The following is a 23,293-nucleotide window of genomic DNA, read 5'->3' as shown; positions in this document are numbered from 1 at the left end:
GATTTCTTTTCACATAAGAGCATATGTTTATAGTTGTGTTGTTGTCTGCTTAGCTTGTTCAAGTCCCTTTAATAAGCTTCAATATTGTTGTGATGAAGCATTTATTACTCGATCATCTTAGTAAAGTAGTCTACGCTAAATACTTAATGATGGTCCTTGCATTTAGTGTGTGTCTGTATGCTAGAACTTAGCAGATCCTAAAGTGGGACTTACCTTGGTAAGATGATGATGTAATGGGTATGTGCATAAGCTCAAGATACTGGTTTATATTTCTATTATTATTGTTACACATGTGAAGAAATTTAGTACTTTTTATTGTATAGATTTAAGCAGAATCTGCTCTTCTTAGATCAAATGGATATTAGAGTTGGCCTTTAAATAAACCACTTTAAGGTAGTAGGGTACAAAGTGCAGTAATAGTTTATCATAAACACAATTTTAATTTTCATTAGAGAATTGTTGTGGTAATATATTTCATGAACTTCTTATATTAAAGACTTTGTGGTAGTATATTTCAAGGATATCATAAACAAAAGTTTTGGTTTTTATTAGAGAAGTATTGTGGTAATATGTTTGAAGGATACGAACAAGTGACTGATAGATACTATTCGTTAGAAATTTTGAGAGATTTAGGTTATGGATGCATCATCTATATATGTGCACATATGTGCAATTGTACATTTTTTTAGTACAAAACCAAATCTTAGAAGGGAAAATTGTCACCATTTATTATGCCTTAATATAGCTAAGGAGGAAATGCACTCTATACATAATACGTAAACCCTATCAAACTATTACTTGTTACTACATACATAAATGAAGGTTCTTTAATTTGTTGAGAATGGGTGTATCTTGTTAAGAGTGTTGTGGTTGACCTATTTTAGAAAATATTTCGTGGGACTTTAATCACCAGGCTGGATTATTTGAGAAACCACAGAAGTGTAAAATTTGTCGGTGGTTCTTTCATCCCATCCTAATGTTTACCTATCTTGAACTCTAGACACCTTATGAATGAATTCATCTAGATAAGAATTTTTCGATAACAATCTTATGGGCCTTCTAGATAAGATGTTGGTTCTTATGTTGATCATGAAAATTGGCCACACCGATTTTGATACTAAACTCATATTGTTGCTGACGACAGGTGATTTGGTTACGACTCAGAGAAGAGATGTGATTCCACAAAATATAATTTTATACTTTTTAATATCAAATCTAATTTAATAATCTCAATTTGTAACTATATTATTTCTTTTATGAATTTACTAAAATTTTACTAATTGAAATTCATTTTTTTTTTTAGTCACTTATCTATAATTTACCACATTAACTAGTCTCCCATTAGCGTCTTCTAATTCCAGGATAATTTCATCATTATCATAAACATATTTCAAAGTCTTGTGTTTTTCAATATTACTTTGCTTGAATGAAGTCGATGCAAACTGTTCTTTTGCTTTCTTCATCAATTTTTAGCTTATATAGTTAAAAAAAAAAAATGTGTACTACTAACTAATAAGATAAGGTTAAAACTGAAAATATATATATATATTTTTTACTATTTGAAACACTGGGAACGAAAAATCTGTAAAGCAGATGTTCATTGCTAAAGAAACTACTCCGTAATTACGTGTTCAGTAACTAAAATTCACAACGTAACGATTAAATCATACTCGTAATAATGTAAACACTCAAATAGCTGAGGGACCATTATTGTAACGTTATACTTCTAAAGCAAACGGAACCTTCTAGAATCATCACTTTATATCAGCTCAACAATGCCACCACCAAAACCTTCCTTCAAAACACTCAGCCGGATGTATTCCGGCGAAGTTACAACGGCGATGGACGACGCAAAATCAGATCAGTTGAAACAATTCATCAGCCAGTGCAAATCCGATCCTTCACTTCTCAGTGATCCTTCACTCTCTTACTTCCGTGATTATCTCGAAAGGTAACAGATACAGATTGTGTAATGTATCCTACAGTATAATTTTGTGGATGATTTTAAGTATTATGTTACTCATTCGTTTGAAGTACGGTTTAAATGTTTCATTTCAGTCTCGGTGCTAAACTTCCGTCATCTGCTTCCAAAAGTGAATCGGTGCGTATTTTGTGCTACTTCTTCCAAATAATCTGGCCTCAATTGTTGATAACTTGATATTTTTCAAATTATTTGAGTTTAGTTTATTGAACTAATTATGATCTAATTATTTTTGTTCAACTGGTTTATTGAATATTGAATACTGCTGTATATATGTAGGTGCTGTTGCACATCTTATTTTTAGTGTGTATTGCGATATAACTCATTAACTTACGTACTATTAGGTCAAATTAGAAATTGAGAGCTGAAAAATTGTACTTATCAGTTATCAGGCATAGTGGACTTGGTAATTGTAGGATCGTGTAAACAGGATTAAACGACCTAATCAACTATATCGAGTGCGGAAAATCTCGATATAGGGTTTTATACTCAAAACACACAAATATACTTTGATCTTTAGATATAGAACGACTTTAGGGTGTGATCGACCTAGATGAATGCTAGATGACCAGAGAATCGGTTTAGACGTTTTAGTGCGGCTAGGATCGTTAACCTAATCATGAAACCGAAGTTCTCTATATATATACACAGCGTGTGCAACTGTGCGGTTGCACCCCTGCAACCGTCCGGTTGCACTGTGTATCCGTACGGATGCATACTGCATCCGCACGGTTGCATTCTAGAGGTGAATATTAAACGTTTACGCATTCCAACTTGATCGCAATGAACCTGGGGACTATAATGCACCAACAAACTCCCCCTAGGACCCAGTATATTAAACAGATCAATAAAATATGCTTCACCTGCAAAACAAACCAACAAACAAACATGCAATCTAGCAAACATAACGGTACATAGATAAAAACGTTCAAATTAAGTTATTACAACCATGTCGAATAATAGAATTAAACGTTCAAGTTCACAGATCATAAGTTCAAATCCAAAAGATAGACATCTAAGCATGGATATCAAACACATAGCATGTACGAACAGCACGATTGAACTGAATAGCGTGCTCCGCATTAGGCATTTCATAAAAGATTGGGTGTCTTCGCAGCACCTTGATATCCTCCTTGCACAATAGGATCCCATTTAATAGGTAACCCCTCACGAAAGCACTGGACGATTTTCTTCTTTGGGAAAGTAATATCAGATCGTCTCAGCTCGGTCATCAAATGACGAAACCTAGCAACAGCAGCATCCAATGATTCATCAGGCTGAACCGCAAAATTCTTCCACTCCTTCTTGAGAACTTTTCCTTTAGTTTTCCGATATTCAGCACTTCCCTCAACACCACTCTCAATGGCATTCCACATTGAATATGCTGTTAGATGAGTCTCGAATTGATGAAATATATCCTTTGTGAGAGCCCGAGTTAGATGACTGTAGGTTTTACATTCTAAGTTATAGTCCTCTCTTTCAACAGCATTTAGCTCCATTGGAGTCTTTGGTTCACCATGATCCTTAAGCGGGAAAGTATACTCAACTTTCAAGAAGTTGTACAGACGTGAATCTATCCCATTTAACGAGATCAAGAACCTAGGTTTCCATTCAGCAAAGTCATCAAGTGATTCTAGCCTAGGTACCCGATACGCACTACCTATCTCATTCTCTGTCTTAAGCAAGTGATGTAAACCCGACGATGAAGAACCAACTAGAGCAGATTCCATTTCTGAACCATCAAACTGATCAGACATTGTAACCGTACGGTTGCAATATACGGTTGCAGAAAAGTGCACGGTTGCAATACACGGTTTCAGAAAATGACACGGATGCAAGGTTCACACGGTTGAACAGATACGGTTACAGTAAACCACGGTTTCAAAGTGTAACCGGGCGGTTGAGAGTGTAACCGGACGGGTACAGTGTATATCCGTACGGTTTCAGATAAACACGGTTGCAAAAGAACAGTTGTAGGAAGCACGGATGTAGGTCTGTATCTGTGCGGTTGTAGTAACCGGATGGTGTATCCGCACGGTTGCAGAGTGTAACCGTGCGGTTGTATTCTTGAACAGATCTGGGCAGAGAACAGCCCGTAAAATAGGGTTTTGGGTTGGATGGGATCTAGCACTCGATCTGGATCAAAAAGTTTAAGTTTTTCACGTTCAAAACATTAAAACCAACCTTAATAACGTTTTAGATTAACAAAAACATGATCAAATACGTGAAAGTTTTAAGATTTAAGGATTTTTCAACAAAAACCCCAAAAACCCAAAACTTAATAAAACAAATTCAACGATTTTGACAAAAACCGATCGTTCAATCACGTACACAAGCTCTGATACCACTTGTAGGACCGTGTAAACAGGATTAAACGACCTAATCAACTATATCGAGTGCGGAAAATCTCGATATAGGGTTTTATACTCAAAACGCACAAATATACTTTGATCTTTAGATATAGAACGACTTTAGGGTGTTAAAGATCGACCTAGATGAATGCTAGATGACCAGAGAATCGGTTTAGACGTTTTAGTGCGGCTAGGATCGTTAACCTAATCATGAAACCGAAGTTCTATATATATATATATACACAGCGTGTGCAACCGTACGGTTGCACCCCTGCAACAGTCCAGTTGCACTGTGTATCCGTACGGATGCATACTGCATCCGCACGGTTGCATTCCAGAGGTGAATATTAAACGTTTACGCATTCCAACTTGATCGCAATGAACCTGGGGACTATAATGCACCAACAGTAATTAATATCCTGTTTGAGATAATCAGAATCTGGCAATTGTTTAAGCTGTATGTAATTGATTAATTTGGTGTCTGCGATGAAAGTTTTATAAGTTTATAAATATGGTTCATGGCTATTAACATGTGTTGCTGGACCTGTTATTTAGTCTTTGTGAATATTATTTGAATGAGAGTTGTACAGTGATGAAAAAGTAAATTATGTACATGCATGACAGCAGGAGTGATATGTCAAATGGTGAATGAATCTTGCTAACGACAACCCTTAGGGTTGTCGTTAAGAAGCTTGAACGCATTGTACATTTAAATAAATACCATCTAAAAGTCAAATATAACCGATTAGTACAATCATCTAATGTACGTTAATGACGTGTTAGGGGAAGCAAAATCCTAAATATGAATATATTTTAAATTTATCAATATGAAAAACGGAAGGTGGCAATTATAGTTTCCGAATGATTCCTACCTTTGGTGTCATGACTCGATCAGAACACATGTACCACATATTCTAATTGGATTTATTTTAACCAACTCTCTTTGAGTCGGTCTTTCTTTTTGTTTTCAACGATCTAGTGCTTGGTATAAATCAACCCTAATTTTACCCACAATTCATGGCAAACCCTTCAATCAGTCTCTAATCTCAATTCGTGATTGTTATCTAAGGGGTGTTTTGCACTAGTCATAATCCTATTCCTATAAAATTGTTATATTTTGGCTATTATCTTTATTAATTGTTTGTTTGTAAACGATACAGGTGAAGTATCTGATCAAGACTCCTACCGGAGAGACTATTACTCTAAAAGGTCCTCCTGGTATGCATAAATTTATGCATTTATACATGTTTGTTTAAGTTTGTAATTAACATGTTGAAGAATAGTTGTTGTTGTTTATTGAAGTGAACCAAAGATCACGTGAAGAAGAAAAGGAAAAGGAGGGAGTAAGGAAGTGGTTATGGCCTTCTGTTAAAGGATTTTTGGGATTGCCTTTTGTTGAGGGATTTTTAGTAGGAGGATTGACGTTTTTTGTTGGAGTTTCATTAATGGATTATGCTTTCAAGCAACTGAAAGAGCAACTGACGCCTCAATTGATTGCAGAAGCTATAGAAAGAGGCATGATGGAGGCCCAGAGTAATAGCAGCTAATCTGGGGCTGCAAGAAAGAGAAATTAGGCATGTAGACCCTTAATCTGGAGCAGTAGTAAAGAGACATTTAATATTTCTGCTAGAATAAATTGTTCATACCTTCGTTAGTTTGTTATGGTTCTTCTATGATGTTATTTTGTTTCACTCATTTACATTTCATCAATAAAATCAGTCCTTCATTCAACATTCATCTTCTTCATTACATAATTCTTATTTTTTGTTGGAGATTAAAGCTCTTAATAATATCAATTGTTGTGTTAAATTTGCAAATGGAGATTACATTATTTTTTGGAACTATTAGGGTTTAGTAATCTTCAACCGAGCTCGAATTAACCTGCATATGTTTCTGAAGTTAAGTGATGTCAAATGGACTTTCTTTATCTTTTGATTTTGTAGAAGATGTTTGATTTGGTTAAATATTTGGTGCTCTGTTTTATGTTAACAAAGATAAAAATAAAGATTGGAAACTGGAATACAAAGGAAAGAGAAAGAGATGAAATTGAAAGACAGAAATACCCCTCACATGCATCTCACATGACATAACTTAACGGGCTTTTATAACGGCTGTTATTAAAATGAAGTTTAGGGACCAAACACTTAATTTCATGTAAACTAAGGGACCAACCAATTTCTGTTTACTTTATGTTGTCTTCAAATAGGTTAAAAAAGATGGTTTGTTGTTCATTTTGCCTTTAGATTTCAAGCATTTTCGAAAAGGATGCGAGATCAAGGATTTTTATGAAATGTTAGAAAGTAAACCTAAAGAAGCTCTTTTATGCATTAGCGCTGCAGTACACAAGGTGAAATAGTACTTGGTTTATTCAATTCACATGCCTTTTGGTTCATTAAACTTGATTATCAAGTTGAACTTAAAATAGGTTCTTTACTTAAAATTGTATGACGAAGAATGGGATGAAAGTGCAAAGGTAAACATCTGCTTGCACAATCACCCTAAATCTATGATTGTTTTGAAGAACCCGAAGGCACCTTACATTGTTGAATTTAGTACTTTAGTTTATCTATTTCACTACAAGGTGCATCTATCTTGTACGGCGAGTTTACACCTGAGGGGGTTGAGGTACTATGACTCCACTAGTGGGAATTTTTTTTATACAAAGTATACTTTACTGTTATACGTGACACTACTAAATTTAACTATAGGGCTCATATATTTTTAAAATTTACTTTTTTTGGAGGTAAACAACCACTAAAGTACCCTTCATATATAATTAGTAATTTTTTTTTAAACCCATTGAATTTTCATCCTAGATTCGCCACGGGTGCCAGCTAAGTATATTTTCCTTAATATTATACAGACAGGCTTGTTAGTTGTTACTGTAAGCGGCACTGTTATAAAAGTTAGCACGGTTAAACCCTTGTTGTACAAATGAGTTTCATATGTACCAGATGTGGAATGTGAATTGATTGAAGATCTTGTAGATTTGTGCATCCTTGAAGATGTTGTGACTGTTACCGATTTTATATGGGTGATTAACAATTACATGGATGTAGGAGGAGGTAATTTACATTTCATCCAACACACATTTTTTTTCGTTCAATCGTTGTTTATCTGGTCCATTTTTGTTACATGACTCATTGTAGTCATATCTTCTGACTTGTTCATCAGAGTAATTAAAATCAGTCCATGTTCATTTTAGTTACCTGATTTTTGGGTTTTCATCATGTAACTCATGTTCATTTTTCTTACCAAGCTTCCTTGTGAATCAGGAAAGTCAAAGTTATATTACTGTCTGAGACCTCTCAAAACACAGAAACAGTTGGTAAAGCAATGGACTTGTCTAATGTTTATTCTTCTTTCAGTCAACGGGATTCAGAATCTATCTGTATTATATTAAAGTCACTTTTAGCTAATCAATGATTCAAATAGCTTAGTTGGCAAGAAGGTAACCATTGGATGCCATAAAATGCATATAAAAATTTACATGCATTAGACCAATCCTTATCTTTGCGACGGTGGAAGCTAAAGAAATCTTCAGTCTAAGCCTCTTGAAATACACAACTTTGGTAACCAAGTTCAATTCCTTTGTTATATCATGTACATTTGGACTTTTTGGTTTGAAACTGTATAGAGTATGCCATAAGGTGACTATGTCATGTTTCAACATTAGGGGTAATATCGTGTGAATGTTATAACTACTCAGTTGTGTATTACGGCCATGATTATAAAAGTGCATTACATTTGATGTATGGCTCGAGTTGTGCTGACCCGAAAGTACTTATTTCAGATTGTTGAGCATAACTTTGAAAAGATGTTAGTACGATAACAATTAAATTATTTGGTTGAAGCGACTTATTGGTTGTACTCGTCAAAACCGTATAACGGGTTATTATTTCTACATGTTTGGACCACTTGTTATATAGTTGTCAGTTAAAGTTTTACCCTCCAGGTTTCTGATTTCTATGCTAAATTGATATCGAGATGTACCTAAGAGTTACTAGCAGGCTCTTGGCGAAGTTTTGTGCTTTCTAGAAAACTTTTCTTGTGACCAGGTTCACAGTGGCGGAACTTGAACCCGAATACAGATGGGGCGTGTAAAAATTAAATAAATTTTTAATTGTTAGGAGGGATAAACACTAAAAAAAACCTTATGTTTTAGTAATTTTTTTTTTTTTTAGTGTACAATTTTTTCCCGTTTAATCTAGGTGGGGCGAATACCCCCCTTTGAGTTATACTAAGTACCGCCACTGCAGGTAGCCAGGTACATGATTTTAACCATCTCTTATACTCACAAAACATACATAATGTAAAATCCTTCTTTATAGTTAATGTTTGATTGATCTGTTGTAGTACATAGTTGTTGGAGGTTTTATTGAGATTTCGTGTAGGGTAAAATAATCGATAGCCGGATAAATCACTGAATCGTGGTATCACTTTCCGAAAGTAATTATTCGACCCTTATTGCCTGGGTTACACGAATATCACTTTGGGATAAGACAGAGATTTGTTCTTGTTATTGGCAGTAAACAAGAACTCTTTTGCATAAGAGTATTAAGGTGTTTTTCGTATATCTTATTCTCATAAATGATAGTCTCTATTTATAGGCACCCAAAAACAAGTATTATTCCACGATGGAGATGTTTCACTAACTAATTTCGTTTTCAAATCTAAAACAAATCCTTTACATAAAGTTGTTTGTTTTATTTCAAACATCCTAATCAAGGAAATCGTTTTCAAATCTAAAACAAATCATTTACATAAAGTTGTTTGTTTTATTTCAAACATCCAAATCAAGGAAATCGTTTTCAAATCTAAAACAAATCCTTTACATAAAGTTGTTTGTTTTATTTCAAACATCCAAATCAAGGAAATCGTTTTCAAATCTAAAACAAATCCTTTACATAAAGTTGTTTGTTTTATTTCAAACATCCAAATCAAGGAAATCGTTTTCAAATCTAAAACAAATCCTTTATATAAAGTTGTTTGTTTTATTTCCAACAACCAAATCAAGGAAATCTAGATTAAATCCTTTTCATAAAGTTGTTTGTTTTATTTCCACCTAGTGCAAGAATAATACTTCCGTAATCACTCAAATTTGTGATAATGGAAAACCATTTTCGGGTCCGGGCAATCTATCACTTAATGGGTGTACACTCCGTACCTCCTAACCCATTTACAAGTATAGATTAAATCCCTCAATTACACTAAATTTCTAACAATCCTCCCCAATTTAGTGCAATTCGTTTCATGAGAATTAAACAAATTAAAACAAAAACTCATGCATAAATGAAAATATCTTGAAGATTGAATTTTCACCTTAGTACATTACACATTCCAAATATTCGAGAATCAGGGTGTTCTAAGAATTGAACCCTTCAACCCATTTTGAATAACTGAAAATAACATACACATAAGTTTTCAAATACTCTAAAGCTATCCTGACACTTTACAAGCCATGTGTCCATATCCTTTCATGAATGTATCCAAAGCTAAAAGTCCAAGCTTTGTTGAAGCGGCAAAACTTCACATTCACATAGGTAGTTCACTTCAGTCATGCACCTGCTCTTGCACTTTTTCAAATGAACTATTAAGAAGCTAGACTTCAACCTGACCTTCAGCAGGTCCGAGTACATACCTTACCTTGGGATGATATAAAATTTATGTACTCCAAATTTCTAAGTATAAGCCTTCCGCATTGAATTCAACTTCTAATTTTCATCAGAAGGGAATTGGGTATCTTATAATTAGAAATTTATGTGGACTTTAAACCCATCCCCACAGCAGACTTGTCAACCAAGTCTCTTGCCAATCCCTTCGTCAAGTGATCAGCTAAATTCTGTTGTGACCTTACGAACACTATAGAAATCACCCCATTCATGATGAGTTCACGAATCATACTATGTCTGACACCTAAGTGTCTAGACTTTCCATTGTACATCTGGCTATAAGCTTTTGCCAATGTCGCAGCACTATCACAATGGATAGACATGGGTGCTATAGGTTTAGGCCATAATGGTATCTCATGGATCAAGTTTCTAAGCCATTCTGCTTCTTTACCAGCAGCAGCTAAAGCAACAAACTCAGATTCCATCGTTGAGTTGGTAATACATGTCTGCTTTTTAGAAGCCCATGAAATAGCACCTCCCCCAAGCAAGAACACCCAACCACTCGTTGAAGAATGATCTTCAATATTGGTTATCCAACTCGCATCAGAATATCCTTCTATTACAGAAGGAAATCCACTGTAAGATAAACTATATGCCATAGTTTTCTTTAAATACTTCAGTACCCGCCTAATTGCTTGCCAGTGATGAGTACTAGGATTACTAGTATATCTACTCAGTTTTCCCACAGCAAAAGCAATATCTGGCCTTGTACATGTCATGGCGTACATCAAACAGCCAATCACCTGAGAATACTCAAGTTGTGATACAGCTTTACCTTGGTTAGGCATAAGCTTCTCACTTGGATCAACAGGTGTACTCACAGGAGTACATTCAAAGCAATTAAACTTTCTCAACACCTTCTCAATATAATGAGATTGAGAAATTGAAATTCCTTTGCTTTCACGTTTGATCCTAATACCAAGGATAACGTCAGCCTCCCCCATATCTTTCATGGAGAACTTTGATGACAAAAATTCTTTTGTTAAATCAACTTGACTTTGGTCAGTCCCAAAGATTAACATGTCATCAACATATAGACAAATTATAACTCCTTTACCAGAATCATCAAATTTGCTATACACACATTTATCTGCTTGGTTCAATCTAAAACCACTAGATAAAACTACTTCATCAAACTTCTGATGCCATTGCTTAGGTGCTTGTTTCAAACCATATAAGGACTTCACAAGTTTGCACACCTTGCTTTCATTTCCTGGCATGACAAAGCCCTGAGGTTGGTTCATATAAACCTCCTCATCCAAATCACCATTCAAGAATGCTGTCTTCACATCCATCTGGTGAATAACCAGATTGTGAATTGTAGCCAAAGCAATCAGCAGTCTAATGGTAGTGATACGTGCCACAGGAGCATAAGTATCAAAATAGTCAATTCCAGACTTTTGTCTAAAGCCTTGAATGACTAACCTTGCCTTGAACTTTTCAATAGTTCCATCCACCTTCATCTTCTTTTTGAAGATCCATTTGCAACCCAAAGGTTTGCAACCGGGAGGTAGATCAGCTAACACCCAAGTGTTATTGCCCATGATGGAATCCATCTCATCATTAATTGCCTCTTTCCAGAATGCAACATCCTGAGACCTCATTGCTTCATCATATGTTTTAGGATCATCATCAACATTGAAACAATATGAATATTGGGTAGAAACATCATCCCTAGAACCTTCAACTAAGTATAGTTGAAAATCTGGTCCGAATGATTTAGGTTTCCTTTCTCTTTTGCTTTTCCGAAGCTCAAGTGACTGATCAACAGCCTTTTCAGAGACTTCATCATTACAATCCTTATTGATTCCATTGTTACTTGGAATCATATCCTTTGGTCTAGGTATAGATGAAAATCGATTTTCATCAAAGATTGCATCCCTTGAATCAATCACAGAATTGATTGAGACAAATTCATTAGGCTCTATTACATAGAACCTATATGCCTTGGAATGTTCAACATATCCAATAAAAATGCAATCTATACCTCTTTCACCTAAACTTTTCTTTTTGGGATCAGGCAGTCTTACAACCGCCCTACAACCCCATACACGAAGATAATTCAAGTTAGGTTTCCTTTTATTCCAAAGTTCATAAGGTGTAATCTTGTTTCTTTTGTTAGGAACTCTATTAAGCAAATAACAAGCTGTTAACATAGCTTCCCCCCAAAATCCTTCACTTAAACCCGAATAGGATAACATGGAATTAACCATTTCCTTAAGGACCCTATTCTTCCTTTCAGATATACCATTTTGTTGTGGAGTATAAGGAGCTGTGGTCTCATGGATAATACCAACGGATTGGAAATACGATTGGTCAATGTATTCACCTCCCCTATCTGTTCTAAGTCTTTTAATCAAAGCCTTTTGTTGTAATTCTACTTCAGTTTTAAATATTTTAAATTTATCTAATGCTTCATCCTTAGTATGTAACAAATAAACATAGCAAAATCTAGAAGCATCATCAATAAAAGTCACAAAATATTTCTTGTTTCCTAAAGTAGGAGTAGCATGCAAATCACATAAATCACTATGTATTAATTCCAAAATTTCAGTATCACGATGTACATTTTGAAATGGTTTCTTAGTGATCTTTGTTAACATACACGTTTTACACTTTTCATTGTTCATGTCAAAAACCGGTATTAATCCATCTTTAGACATATCTTGCATTCTTTTAAAGTGTATATGTCCTAGTCTAGCATGCCAAAGTGTAGAATTATTTATGCTAGAAGTAGATATAAAAGCAAAATTAACATTCAAGTGATTAATGTTAAGTCTAAACATTCTATTGCATAAATAACCAAAACCAACAAACATACCATGTTTTGACAAAACAAACTTATCAGATTCAATCACTTGTTTATAACCACAACAATTTAACACACTACTGGAAACTAAATTTTTTCTTATTTGTGGTACATGCAAAACATCAAACAAACAAATAGTTTTTCCAGAACTAAAACACAAATCCACACTTCCACGTCCATGAACAGAGGCTGTTGACTCATTTCCCATATGAAGAATTGATCCATCAGTCACGGACTCGTAAGTCTTGAACCAAAATCTATCCTTACATACATGGGTGGTGGCTCCCGAGTCAACCCACCACGCGACATCATCATCCTGCACAAAATAAGCCTCAGATATATATGAAACATAATAATTCTTATTTGAATTATTAAATATATTCTGACCTTTCGAGTTGTGGTTGTTTAAACCATTTCCCGAACCGCTTGTGCTAGATCCTTTGGCATTATTATTACCAAAAATAACCTTGCAATCCTTTTTTATGTGTCCAGTTTTACCACACTTCCAACAAGTCAATTTAGACTTCTTGTTCGGATTAGCCTTGTTATAACCTCGATGTTTACGTTTGCCCTTTTTGTCATTATTACTAGTGAACTTTTTATGTTCCACCATATTGACAACAGACGTACCAGCAACTTCGTTGCTCTTTGGCTTGTCATTATCCTGCAACCTGAGGGATTCCTCAATACGCAGATGACTACCCAACTCAACAAGAGTTAACTCCTCCTTCTTATGTTTCAAAGAATGTTTAAATTCTTTCCAAGATGGAGGTAGTTTATCAATTATGCTTGAGACTTGAATAGACTCATCCATGTTCATCTTATGTTGTGTGAATTGACCAAGTATACGAATGAGCTCATTGTATTGTTCCAAGACCGGTCTAGAATCGACCATCTTGTAATTATTAAAATTACTAACAAGGAACTTTTTACTAGAAGCATCCTCAGACATATACTTGGTTTCTAAACAGTCCCATAGTTCTTTAGAAGATTCAACATTTAGGTAAATATCAAAAAGGGAATCAGCCATACCATTGAGGATTAAACCTCTAGCGATGTAGTCATCGTTCTCCCACTTGCACCTTTTCCGAATTTGTTCAATAGTGGCATCATCACCATGATCTTCAGGAATTGGTGTGCTGAGTACGTACACCACACTCATGCTGCTCAGAAAGAAGTGCATCTTCTTTTGCCATCTCCTAAAATCAATTCCCTCAAACTTATCAAGTTTGGAGAAATTCGCCGTCATGTGTTTCATCGTAGCCGCCATCGATTATAACGAATATTTACTTTCGATTGTTGGAGGTTTTATTGAGATTTCGTGTAGGGTAAAATAATCGATAGCCGGATAAATCACTGAATCGTGGTATCACTTTCCGAAAGTAATTATTCGACCCTTATTGCCTGGGTTACACGAATATCACTTTGGGATAAGACAGAGATTTGTTCTTGTTATTGGCAGTAAACAAGAACTCTTTTGCATAAGAGTATTAAGGTGTTTTTCGTATATCTTATTCTCATAAATGATAGTCTCTATTTATAGGCACCCAAAAACAAGTATTATTCCACGATGGAGATGTTTCACTAACTAATTTCGTTTTCAAATCTAAAACAAATCCTTTACATAAAGTTGTTTGTTTTATTTCAAACATCCTAATCAAGGAAATCGTTTTCAAATCTAAAACAAATCATTTACATAAAGTTGTTTGTTTTATTTCAAACATCCAAATCAAGGAAATCGTTTTCAAATCTAAAACAAATCCTTTACATAAAGTTGTTTGTTTTATTTCAAACATCCAAATCAAGGAAATCGTTTTCAAATCTAAAACAAATCCTTTACATAAAGTTGTTTGTTTTATTTCAAACATCCAAATCAAGGAAATCGTTTTCAAATCTAAAACAAATCCTTTATATAAAGTTGTTTGTTTTATTTCCAACAACCAAATCAAGGAAATCTAGATTAAATCCTTTTCATAAAGTTGTTTGTTTTATTTCCACCTAGTGCAAGAATAATACTTCCGTAATCACTCAAATTTGTGATAATGGAAAACCATTTTCGGGTCCGGGCAATCTATCACTTAATGGGTGTACACTCCGTACCTCCTAACCCATTTACAAGTATAGATTAAATCCCTCAATTACACTAAATTTCTAACAATAGTTAACGTAAAATCCAAGAGAAGTTATCCATTTGATTCATCTGTGTTGTTCATTAAATTTGAAGTTTGGGCACCAAGGTTGTGAAAGTTGATAGTCAGGGGCCCTAGTCAGTTTAGACTAGTCGGTCATTGACCAACTTTGATTTTACCTGATTCTGACAAATTTTGACAATAATATTGACTTTAACCGACTAAATCTAACTTTTGAATGATTATGACCCTTTGACCAATTTTGACCCTTTAACCGGTGGCTTTGACCGACTTGGGCCTAGTCGGGTCGGACTAGTCCCCAAATCTGCCTAGTTGGTCGAATTTTAAGAGGATTAATAGAGCATGTTCACTCCACTTATCTGTTATTCAACTGACAACTCAATAATTTGCAATAACTCAATAATTTGATTGTCCTTAACAAAATCCTTAATTCAACGTAACTACTGTATTAAATCCTTAATTCAACGTAACTACTGTATTATTTAATTGTACAATACTGTTCTACATGTTAACTCAAAGTAACTACTGTATTATTTAATTGTACAATACTGTTCCACATGTTAACGACATTATTAACGGTTACATTCATGAAAATTAATTAATAAGTTGTACAACAAATAAAAAATTACCTTTAATTTAAGTGTCGTTAAATTTAACATGGATTATATCCCAGTGTGGCAAGGTGTATTATCCCTGTGTATGGCGTTTAACATAAGAGATGATACTCCAATTTAACACGCTAAATTTATATAATTTGGATAAAAAATGGCTTTGGCAACAAAATCTTACTCGATTTCATGAAAATCGAATTGTAACATGACAAAACTCGGTACCTGCAGCCGTTTGACACCAGCTTGTGAAATGGAAATATTACGACGAATGCAGATAAAGCAAGTCTATTACTTGTTGCTAGTAGTCATGCCAGAACAAAGGTCTATTAATATTAATGAACTAAGTATCACAAACCCTTATATATATAATCTAAACAAACAGAACACAAATCACCTAAGAAAAATCCCATTAACGACATCAACGGGCAATGCATAAGCCGGATCTATGGCCTTCAATCCGGGATACTCAAGAAGTGAAAGACCCGCAACGCCAAAATAAGTGTGAAAAACATCAACTGCATCATCAGGTCTATCTGAAATTCCTCCATTTTCTTTATCCTGACAGTCTAAAATAAACTTAACAAGCTTTTCTTTATCAATCCAATGAACCCTATCGATCATAATCAAACTAGATAGGACCCACCACGAGTAACAAACATCCGGAAGCTTCTCGGGCCTACCATTTAACCCACCAGATTTAACTTGTCTTTCACATAACCACCAACCCAAAAGATCCTTATCAACATAATGTAACGAACCCGTTATCGCAAGTGCAGCTACACAACAAAATATTTGACCCGCGTGAGATTCGGCACCCGGGGTGCACCCAAACCCGCCATCAAGATTCTTGCAACTTACAATGTATTTAACCGCTTTTTCAATGTTTATTTTATCTAAACGTTGTAACAGCGCAAGCGAAGATATAGCAACGTATGAGAATCTAGTATCTATTTCACCCCATATATCTCCTGAAAAAGAACCATCTTCTTGTTGTAGGCTAGCAATGTAATTTGACACTTTATCACTATCGAGTGTTTCGATCTTGCCAAATAGTGCTAGGATTTGGATTGCGCTAAGAGTGTAAAGTAGATGTGGGTCGTGACCCATGTTACCACCGAAACCACCAGATTCGTGTTGACAACTCATGACCCATGAAATTATTGTTTCTTGGTCCACAGCTTTAAGTTTACCTAAGATGTCAAGTGTGGTTAATCCCCAATACGCACCGTTGATTCGAAGATGCTCCATTAAGACAGACTCGATACTGTCTTTCTTCTTTTCGACATTGATGATGTAAGCGGCGTGCTTTTCGGCTACTAGCTCTCCCATTTCCTGAGATTAAAGAGGCGTACAAGGATAATATAAGAAGAAACTGAGATAACAGGATACCAAATAAAACCCATATGAAAAAGGTAGTATATAAATGTGACCCATAAATGATACTATTCGATTAGCAGCTAAATGAGAAATTAGGTATCTATAGCATACACACTGAGTACCTATAACAAGTGATTGGAACAGATTGTTCTGGTTAAATCGACTAGATTCTGACCCGTTTGATTGTTTTTCAAATGTAACATTTTGATCCAAACCAGTTTTCGACCATTACTCAACAATCAACCCCCCCATCATACCATGTTATCTCTTAGGCCCCGTTTAGCTCACGGAATCCGGAATTGGAATTGAATCAAAACACAACGCGTATCTAAATTCAATTCCAATTCCAATTCCGCCGGAATCTCATTGTATTCCATGAGCCAAACGGGGACTTAGTGTTGTAGCATGGTGGGGGTTCTATTTTGTTTATAAATTTAGTCCCAAATCAAGTCAAACAGATGGTAATCAGTAAAATAACCCTTTTTGTTATGATCTAAATATCATATGCGCGATCTTAACTAACGTGATCACAAACCTAATTGGATAGTTAAACCTAAAAAATATTTGATCCAATTGAGCAGATAACATAATACTGTAACATAACCAAATCAATAATTCACCAGATCCGTTCCTATATTTTACAAAAAAACTTATCAATTTCACATAAATGAAACGAAAAAACAAAATGAAATTTGAAACTAAAGTCAATGATCTACAACTTACTGAGAACATGATTTGCATTAATTAAACCTACATTTCTCAATTTCCATGAAGAAACAAACAAAAATTTCAATTCATCATCAAAAATCGATAAATGAAAAGAGATTAATTACCTTAGGTGAAAGAAGATCTGAACTTCGATAATTACACTATTTCGCACCCAAATTGAAGCCTAGTTTCCCTAGCTTTTTTCTTGTATATATATATATATATATATATATATATATATATATATATATATATATATATATATATAAGAGCGATTATAAAAAATGGGTCGTTCAGGAGGTTTTAGAAAGCAGTTATTTGATTGGGGTGAGATACTTTTCACTCCACACCCCCAAGGGTATATGTGTAAATAGCTGAGCAACTCCCTCAAGTTGCAACAAAACTTGATCCGAATCGAGCTTAAATAAGACCTTGAACATACTTAGAAGCACGTTTAGTAAATGAACTCGAGCTTCAAAACTCAAATTCGAAGAAAATTGCGAGCCTAGTAGTAAATATAATCATGTATTAAACGAGTCGAGTTCGAGCTTCTATAATATCAAACGAGTCGAGCTCGACTCGAGCTCGAGCTACTATAATATTAAACGAGTCGAACTCAAGATTAAAATATTAGGCTCAAATCGAGCCGAGCTCAAGCTCTGTGAATTTAAAATGAGCTGAGCACATGCTCGGCTCGCCTCGCTTACAAATCTATATATCGATGTGATACAAATTAATTATTAAATCTCCATGGATAAAAGAAAATTGTAAAATTTTTTATACCTTTAAAATATGCATTAACACTAGAATGAAAATCGGTGGAAAAAACTCATGGCTTGCAAGTAACTGACTCTTGATTTATGGGTAAATTCAAAAAAATGTACCCGTTGATACAGTTTGGGTAAAGTTTTCTACTCGTTGACGGGTAGTGGGCGGATCATGAATATATCATACCCGCTACATGTAAAAATCAACTCGCGCATACTGCCGCTAGGTATCCTTGGGCATCACTGTTAGGTAAAATCTGACTCATACCTGCTAATTTTCAATTAAATTCATAATCATTTGCGGGTTTGCCCACCGGTGTTAGGTATCCTTGGGCATCAAATCTATACATCATTAGATCTATACATCTATACATTTACATACGTATATATAAATCATGTGCATACTGCCGGCATGTCTCCAGAGTAAAAGTTGTTTAAGGGCAGCTTAATAAGGGATTATGTGTAATTATGTAATTAAAATAAAGTAAATCAAGATGTAACCGCGAATATATACACTGATACAATATTACATTAACAACAATTTTTCAAACGGCAACAATTTTGATAGTATGCACTACATCAGTAGCGAGAATGCCAGTCTTCAGTAGTTCATTTATCTAATGTCAGATCTATCAGACGATGGGAGAGCATAAAATCTCGGGTTGATTAGCCATTGACTTCATTCCGACGAGGTTTTCTTGAGGCATTTGGCGGTACAACCAAAACTTTGAACTTTGAGTCTCAGTATATGATAGCAAAGATGGATCATTCCCATTTCCTATAAACATTGTTGTTCCAATGTTTCCAAATAATGTAACCGCAGACCCATCTTGTGACTAGTCAAATTATGTTTCCTGAAGCCGATTTCATGATATCAGGGGGGGTATTCACGAATGCATTCTCCAGGCTCTCGATCTTGTATGAGTCAAGGGACCACCATTTTAGAATTTGATCTCAAACACAAGAAACTAATTTGCAATAGACAAGTATGTGTTCTGAGCGTCGTCTTTAAAAGTGGGCAAAGGGAAAATTTGGTCTCGTTTTAGTATAAATGAAAATCTAAAGCACATTCAAAAATTAGTTAAAAATAAAACTGACTTACACAGTGTCCGTTATAAATAAGTTTTAAAACCTTTATATTATTTAAACCATGGCAAATAGCTAAAAACGTAACATAAAAACTAAATTTCCTAATGAAAGGAATATCACCTTTAGAGCTTGAGGTGTGGTTTATGTCACCTCGACGTCGCCACCCCAAAAAACTGCAGACGATGGTCGGACGATGCTGACCCAGCGTCGGAGGTCCCGACGTCGTCTGCTCGACGTTGGCTGAGGGAGAACAAGTGGGACCCAAATTCAAATATTTGAACGTTGCAACCTTTTTTTTTTCAAAATAAAATTTTAACATTATATATACACACCATATCCCCATTTCATTTTATACACACACAATTTCTTCAATTAAAACACACACTCCACAATTCCTAACTATGAATCTAAACAACACTAATCACCCACAACACCCTATGAATCCAAACAATGCATTTGACCAAAATTGGAATTGGAGTAATCCTAATACTTGGGTTAATATGCAAAATGAAAGTGGTCCTCAATATGGTTCGTTTGGTAGTCAATATGGTTCGATTAATCAAACTCAAGTGCCACAAACTCAAGATGACTACCGTGAATTTTTGTCTTGGAATGCTTTCAACAATCAAGGAAGAAGCGACTCACAACATTACTCAATTAATCTATCAAACAATCAATCCGTAGATGAAGTGCCGTCACCGTCTCAAAAAAAGCCAAAGCAAAGGAAAAAAAGAAGCCGATGAATGATGAAGGTTCGAGCCGCATCCAAACCACGTGGGATGCCGATGACGAGTTACGTTTGGCTCAATGTTGGATACATGTTTCCGAGAACTCGATTGTAGGAAACGCAATGACCGGTATATACGTATATATTTATTATATATATGTATACACGCATTATTAATTATTATATATATGTATACGTATTCGTATATTATTATTTATATAAATATGCACTGACAACGTTTATACGTATAGGAAAAACCTTTTGGTACCAAATTGTTGAAGAATACAACAAACGTAATCCACCATGTGCTCGTACGAAAGATGCATTGTCTTCGAAGTGGACCAAGTTGAATGCTGATTGCAATAAGTATAACGGTATTGTGAACCGTTTGAAGGCCGCGTGGAGGAGCGGGGAAAATGATAAAATTTTTCGCACCAGGTGTGACGATCAGTTTAGGTTCGAGATGGGGAAGACTTTTCCAAGTTATAAGGCATGGGACTTTTTGCAAGACAAACCAAAGTGGCTACATCCTAATCCCGTTGTTATTGGTAGGCGAAACAAGCGAGTGCCTGATCCCGTTGCTGATGAAGCTGTAGATGAAACTGATTTTGACTTGAACGGAGATGAAGAAGTTGAAACAAATCCAAATGAGGAGCTATTTGGCAGAGATTGACTACAACGTCTACCCGGCAAACCAAGGAAGGCTAGCTCAAGGAAATCAAGGAAGACCTCAAGTGATTCAGCCGCATCATCCCGTGAGTCTTTACACGTGTCCATGAAGGAACACTTTGAAGATGTGTCTCGAGAAAAGAAATCGTACTACTCTCAAATGAAGATGGAGTCGCAGTTGAGGATTTTGGCTATTGATACGGACAATTTGAATGAACATGATAGGAGGGCAATCGAGAAAAAGAAGGAGAGGATTCGTCGAGAAATGGCTTTGGAAGACTCATACTCCGACTTCGGTGATGAAGAATGAAGAATCGTATTTGTGTTTGAGTTATGTTATTTATATTTCAATAATTGTATTTGTGTGTGAACGATCGTAGTTGTTGTATTTTTATCTTATTTATGTACTAGGATTTTTAATTTTAATAAACTAGGACTTTTAAATTTTGTGCAAGTTTTATTTTATTTATCATTTATATTTTATCAAATAATTTAATTAATTTTAAAAAATAATTAAATAATAAAAACATAAAATATTTTTTCTTTCCAAGACATTGAACTGACAATCTTCCCAATTCCTATGTTTTTCACCAATGTCAGTCCAGTCAGCGTCCAGTCATCAGCAAGACACTGAACTAACACTGAACTGACGCATCACGACACCCTGTGCTCTTATAATTGCCTAAAAAGGACTTTGATTTAAATTTAATGTGTAAAAAGTTTATCTCATTAAAAAAAGCATTGCAATCGAGGTAAAAATGACACATGAATTTTTTTTTTTTTTTTGCTAATTTGTAAATTCCACATCATATTTAATTTTGGCTGATACCAAAAAGTAGGACAAAAGTAAAAAATTTATCAATAAAGGAAAATCAGTTTGATATGGACATGACAAAGAAATAGATATCATGAATAATAATTAAAAAAAATCTACGATATCAGATTTTATGACATTTGGAATGATTTTCCAATCAGATACCTTTTTATACACCAAATTAAAATTAAAATTGTGTTTGGACAAATGTAAAAGTGATATTCCTTTTATTAGGAAATTTAGACTTTATTTTACCTTTTTGATTATTTGCCAATTAAACTAACACCTCATCATCTTATTTGCAAGTCATTTTATTTTAAAAAAATTAATGCTAAAAATCTTTATGTTTAAAATATTTATATTTAATACGGGGTATATTTATATTTAAAACTAAACGTTCTTCTTGACCTCGTCTCAACTAACAAGACCTCATCTCAACTGACATGACCCCGTCTTAACTGTCTCGACCCCGTGACTCAAACTTTTAAGAGCTTGATCGACTCGAATCCGTCTCTCATATTTTTCAACCTTAACGTTCTCATAATGATAGAATACTGTATACGATCTTAGGATCTTAGAATAAACGTATAACCAGGATTAGAGGTGGAAAACACTAATCATGGTCGAGACGAATACGGTTACGCTTCGGGATCAAAGAAAACTAATGAATTGTTGATTAATTCGACGCCTTAGGGTTTGTATTCGGTTAGGGTATTTGATATCGGCTAAAAAGTCACGTTTTCACCCCGGTATAAAGTCCCAAAAACAAGAAAGATTCGAACTTTGTCAGCAAAATACCCACTTCGTCAGTTAGAATTGAAGAACAAGTAATTACGAAGGCGGTGCAAAAAAGAATAAGAGAATCGGAGCTAAAACGGTGAAAGACAAGAAATCAAGTTACGATCCAAGGAATCCAGCTGACCAGGCAAGCCAAACGGCCTGCCAAACAGCTTTCCTGGCTCACAAACGGCCTGCCAAACGGCCAGGGTAAACGGCTTGGCTTGGCAAAAGGCCCCTGCAAACGGCCTGCCAGCCGTTTGCAGGGAAAAATCATGCTTATTTAAAGGGTCTTTGTCATTCATTCCAACACACACTTCAATTCACTTCTTTCTCTCTCTTGTATAATATTAGTCATACTTTTAAGGTCTTCGACTCCATGCGGGAAACCTAGTATCCGGAGAAGAACGCCGAAGATTGTATTAGGAGCGGTCTGGAGTCTTGAAGTTGTCACTTTTATATTCGGAACTCGTTTAATCTACTGGTACTTCTATCCTTTATCTTTATATAATGTCTTCTATCATTATGTTCTGTGATATTGTTGCCATGATTAGCGAGTAGTTATCTTTAGTGTATGCTATGATGTAAGCAGTTATAATGCCGAAATAATGTTATGGTTTGTTTATGTCGTTGAAATGCTTTTCGATTATACTTTAAACTCAATCGCTTTTCCAACTAATAGAACGTAGTTATTGGCTCTGTTATTGGGAAGTCGCGAACCCTGATTCAGAGTACACTATCTGTGTCACCCCTTGGTAACAGAAGTCTATAGGATACAATGTAAGATCGAC

General features: G+C 35.0%; 1 protein-coding gene across 1 annotated transcript; it reads right to left on the bottom strand.

The window, feature by feature from the left end:
* Positions 1-15,731: 15,731 nt before the first annotated feature.
* On the bottom strand, positions 15,732-17,881 carry LOC139852712 (geranylgeranyl transferase type-2 subunit beta 1-like). Its single transcript, XM_071842041.1, has 2 exons — positions 17,785-17,881; positions 15,732-16,906 (listed from the first exon to the last, which is right to left on the bottom strand). Exon 2 carries the CDS (start codon positions 16,901-16,903, stop codon positions 15,965-15,967), a length of 939 nt encoding a protein of 312 aa, XP_071698142.1. The 5' UTR covers positions 16,904-16,906; positions 17,785-17,881; the 3' UTR covers positions 15,732-15,964.
* Between the last annotated feature and the right edge of the window lie 5,412 nt (positions 17,882-23,293).

The sequence above is a fragment of the Rutidosis leptorrhynchoides genome, chromosome 6, assembly GCF_046630445.1.
Source record: "Rutidosis leptorrhynchoides isolate AG116_Rl617_1_P2 chromosome 6, CSIRO_AGI_Rlap_v1, whole genome shotgun sequence".
Taxonomy (NCBI): domain Eukaryota; kingdom Viridiplantae; phylum Streptophyta; class Magnoliopsida; order Asterales; family Asteraceae; genus Rutidosis; species Rutidosis leptorrhynchoides.
This window is presented reverse-complemented; position numbering and strand designations above follow the sequence as displayed.

Excerpts from the sequence above, each read along its gene's own strand:
- LOC139852712 (XM_071842041.1), bottom strand. The coding sequence starts at position 16,903 with ATGGGAGAGCTAGTAGCCGAAAAGCACGCCGCTTACATCATCAATGTC.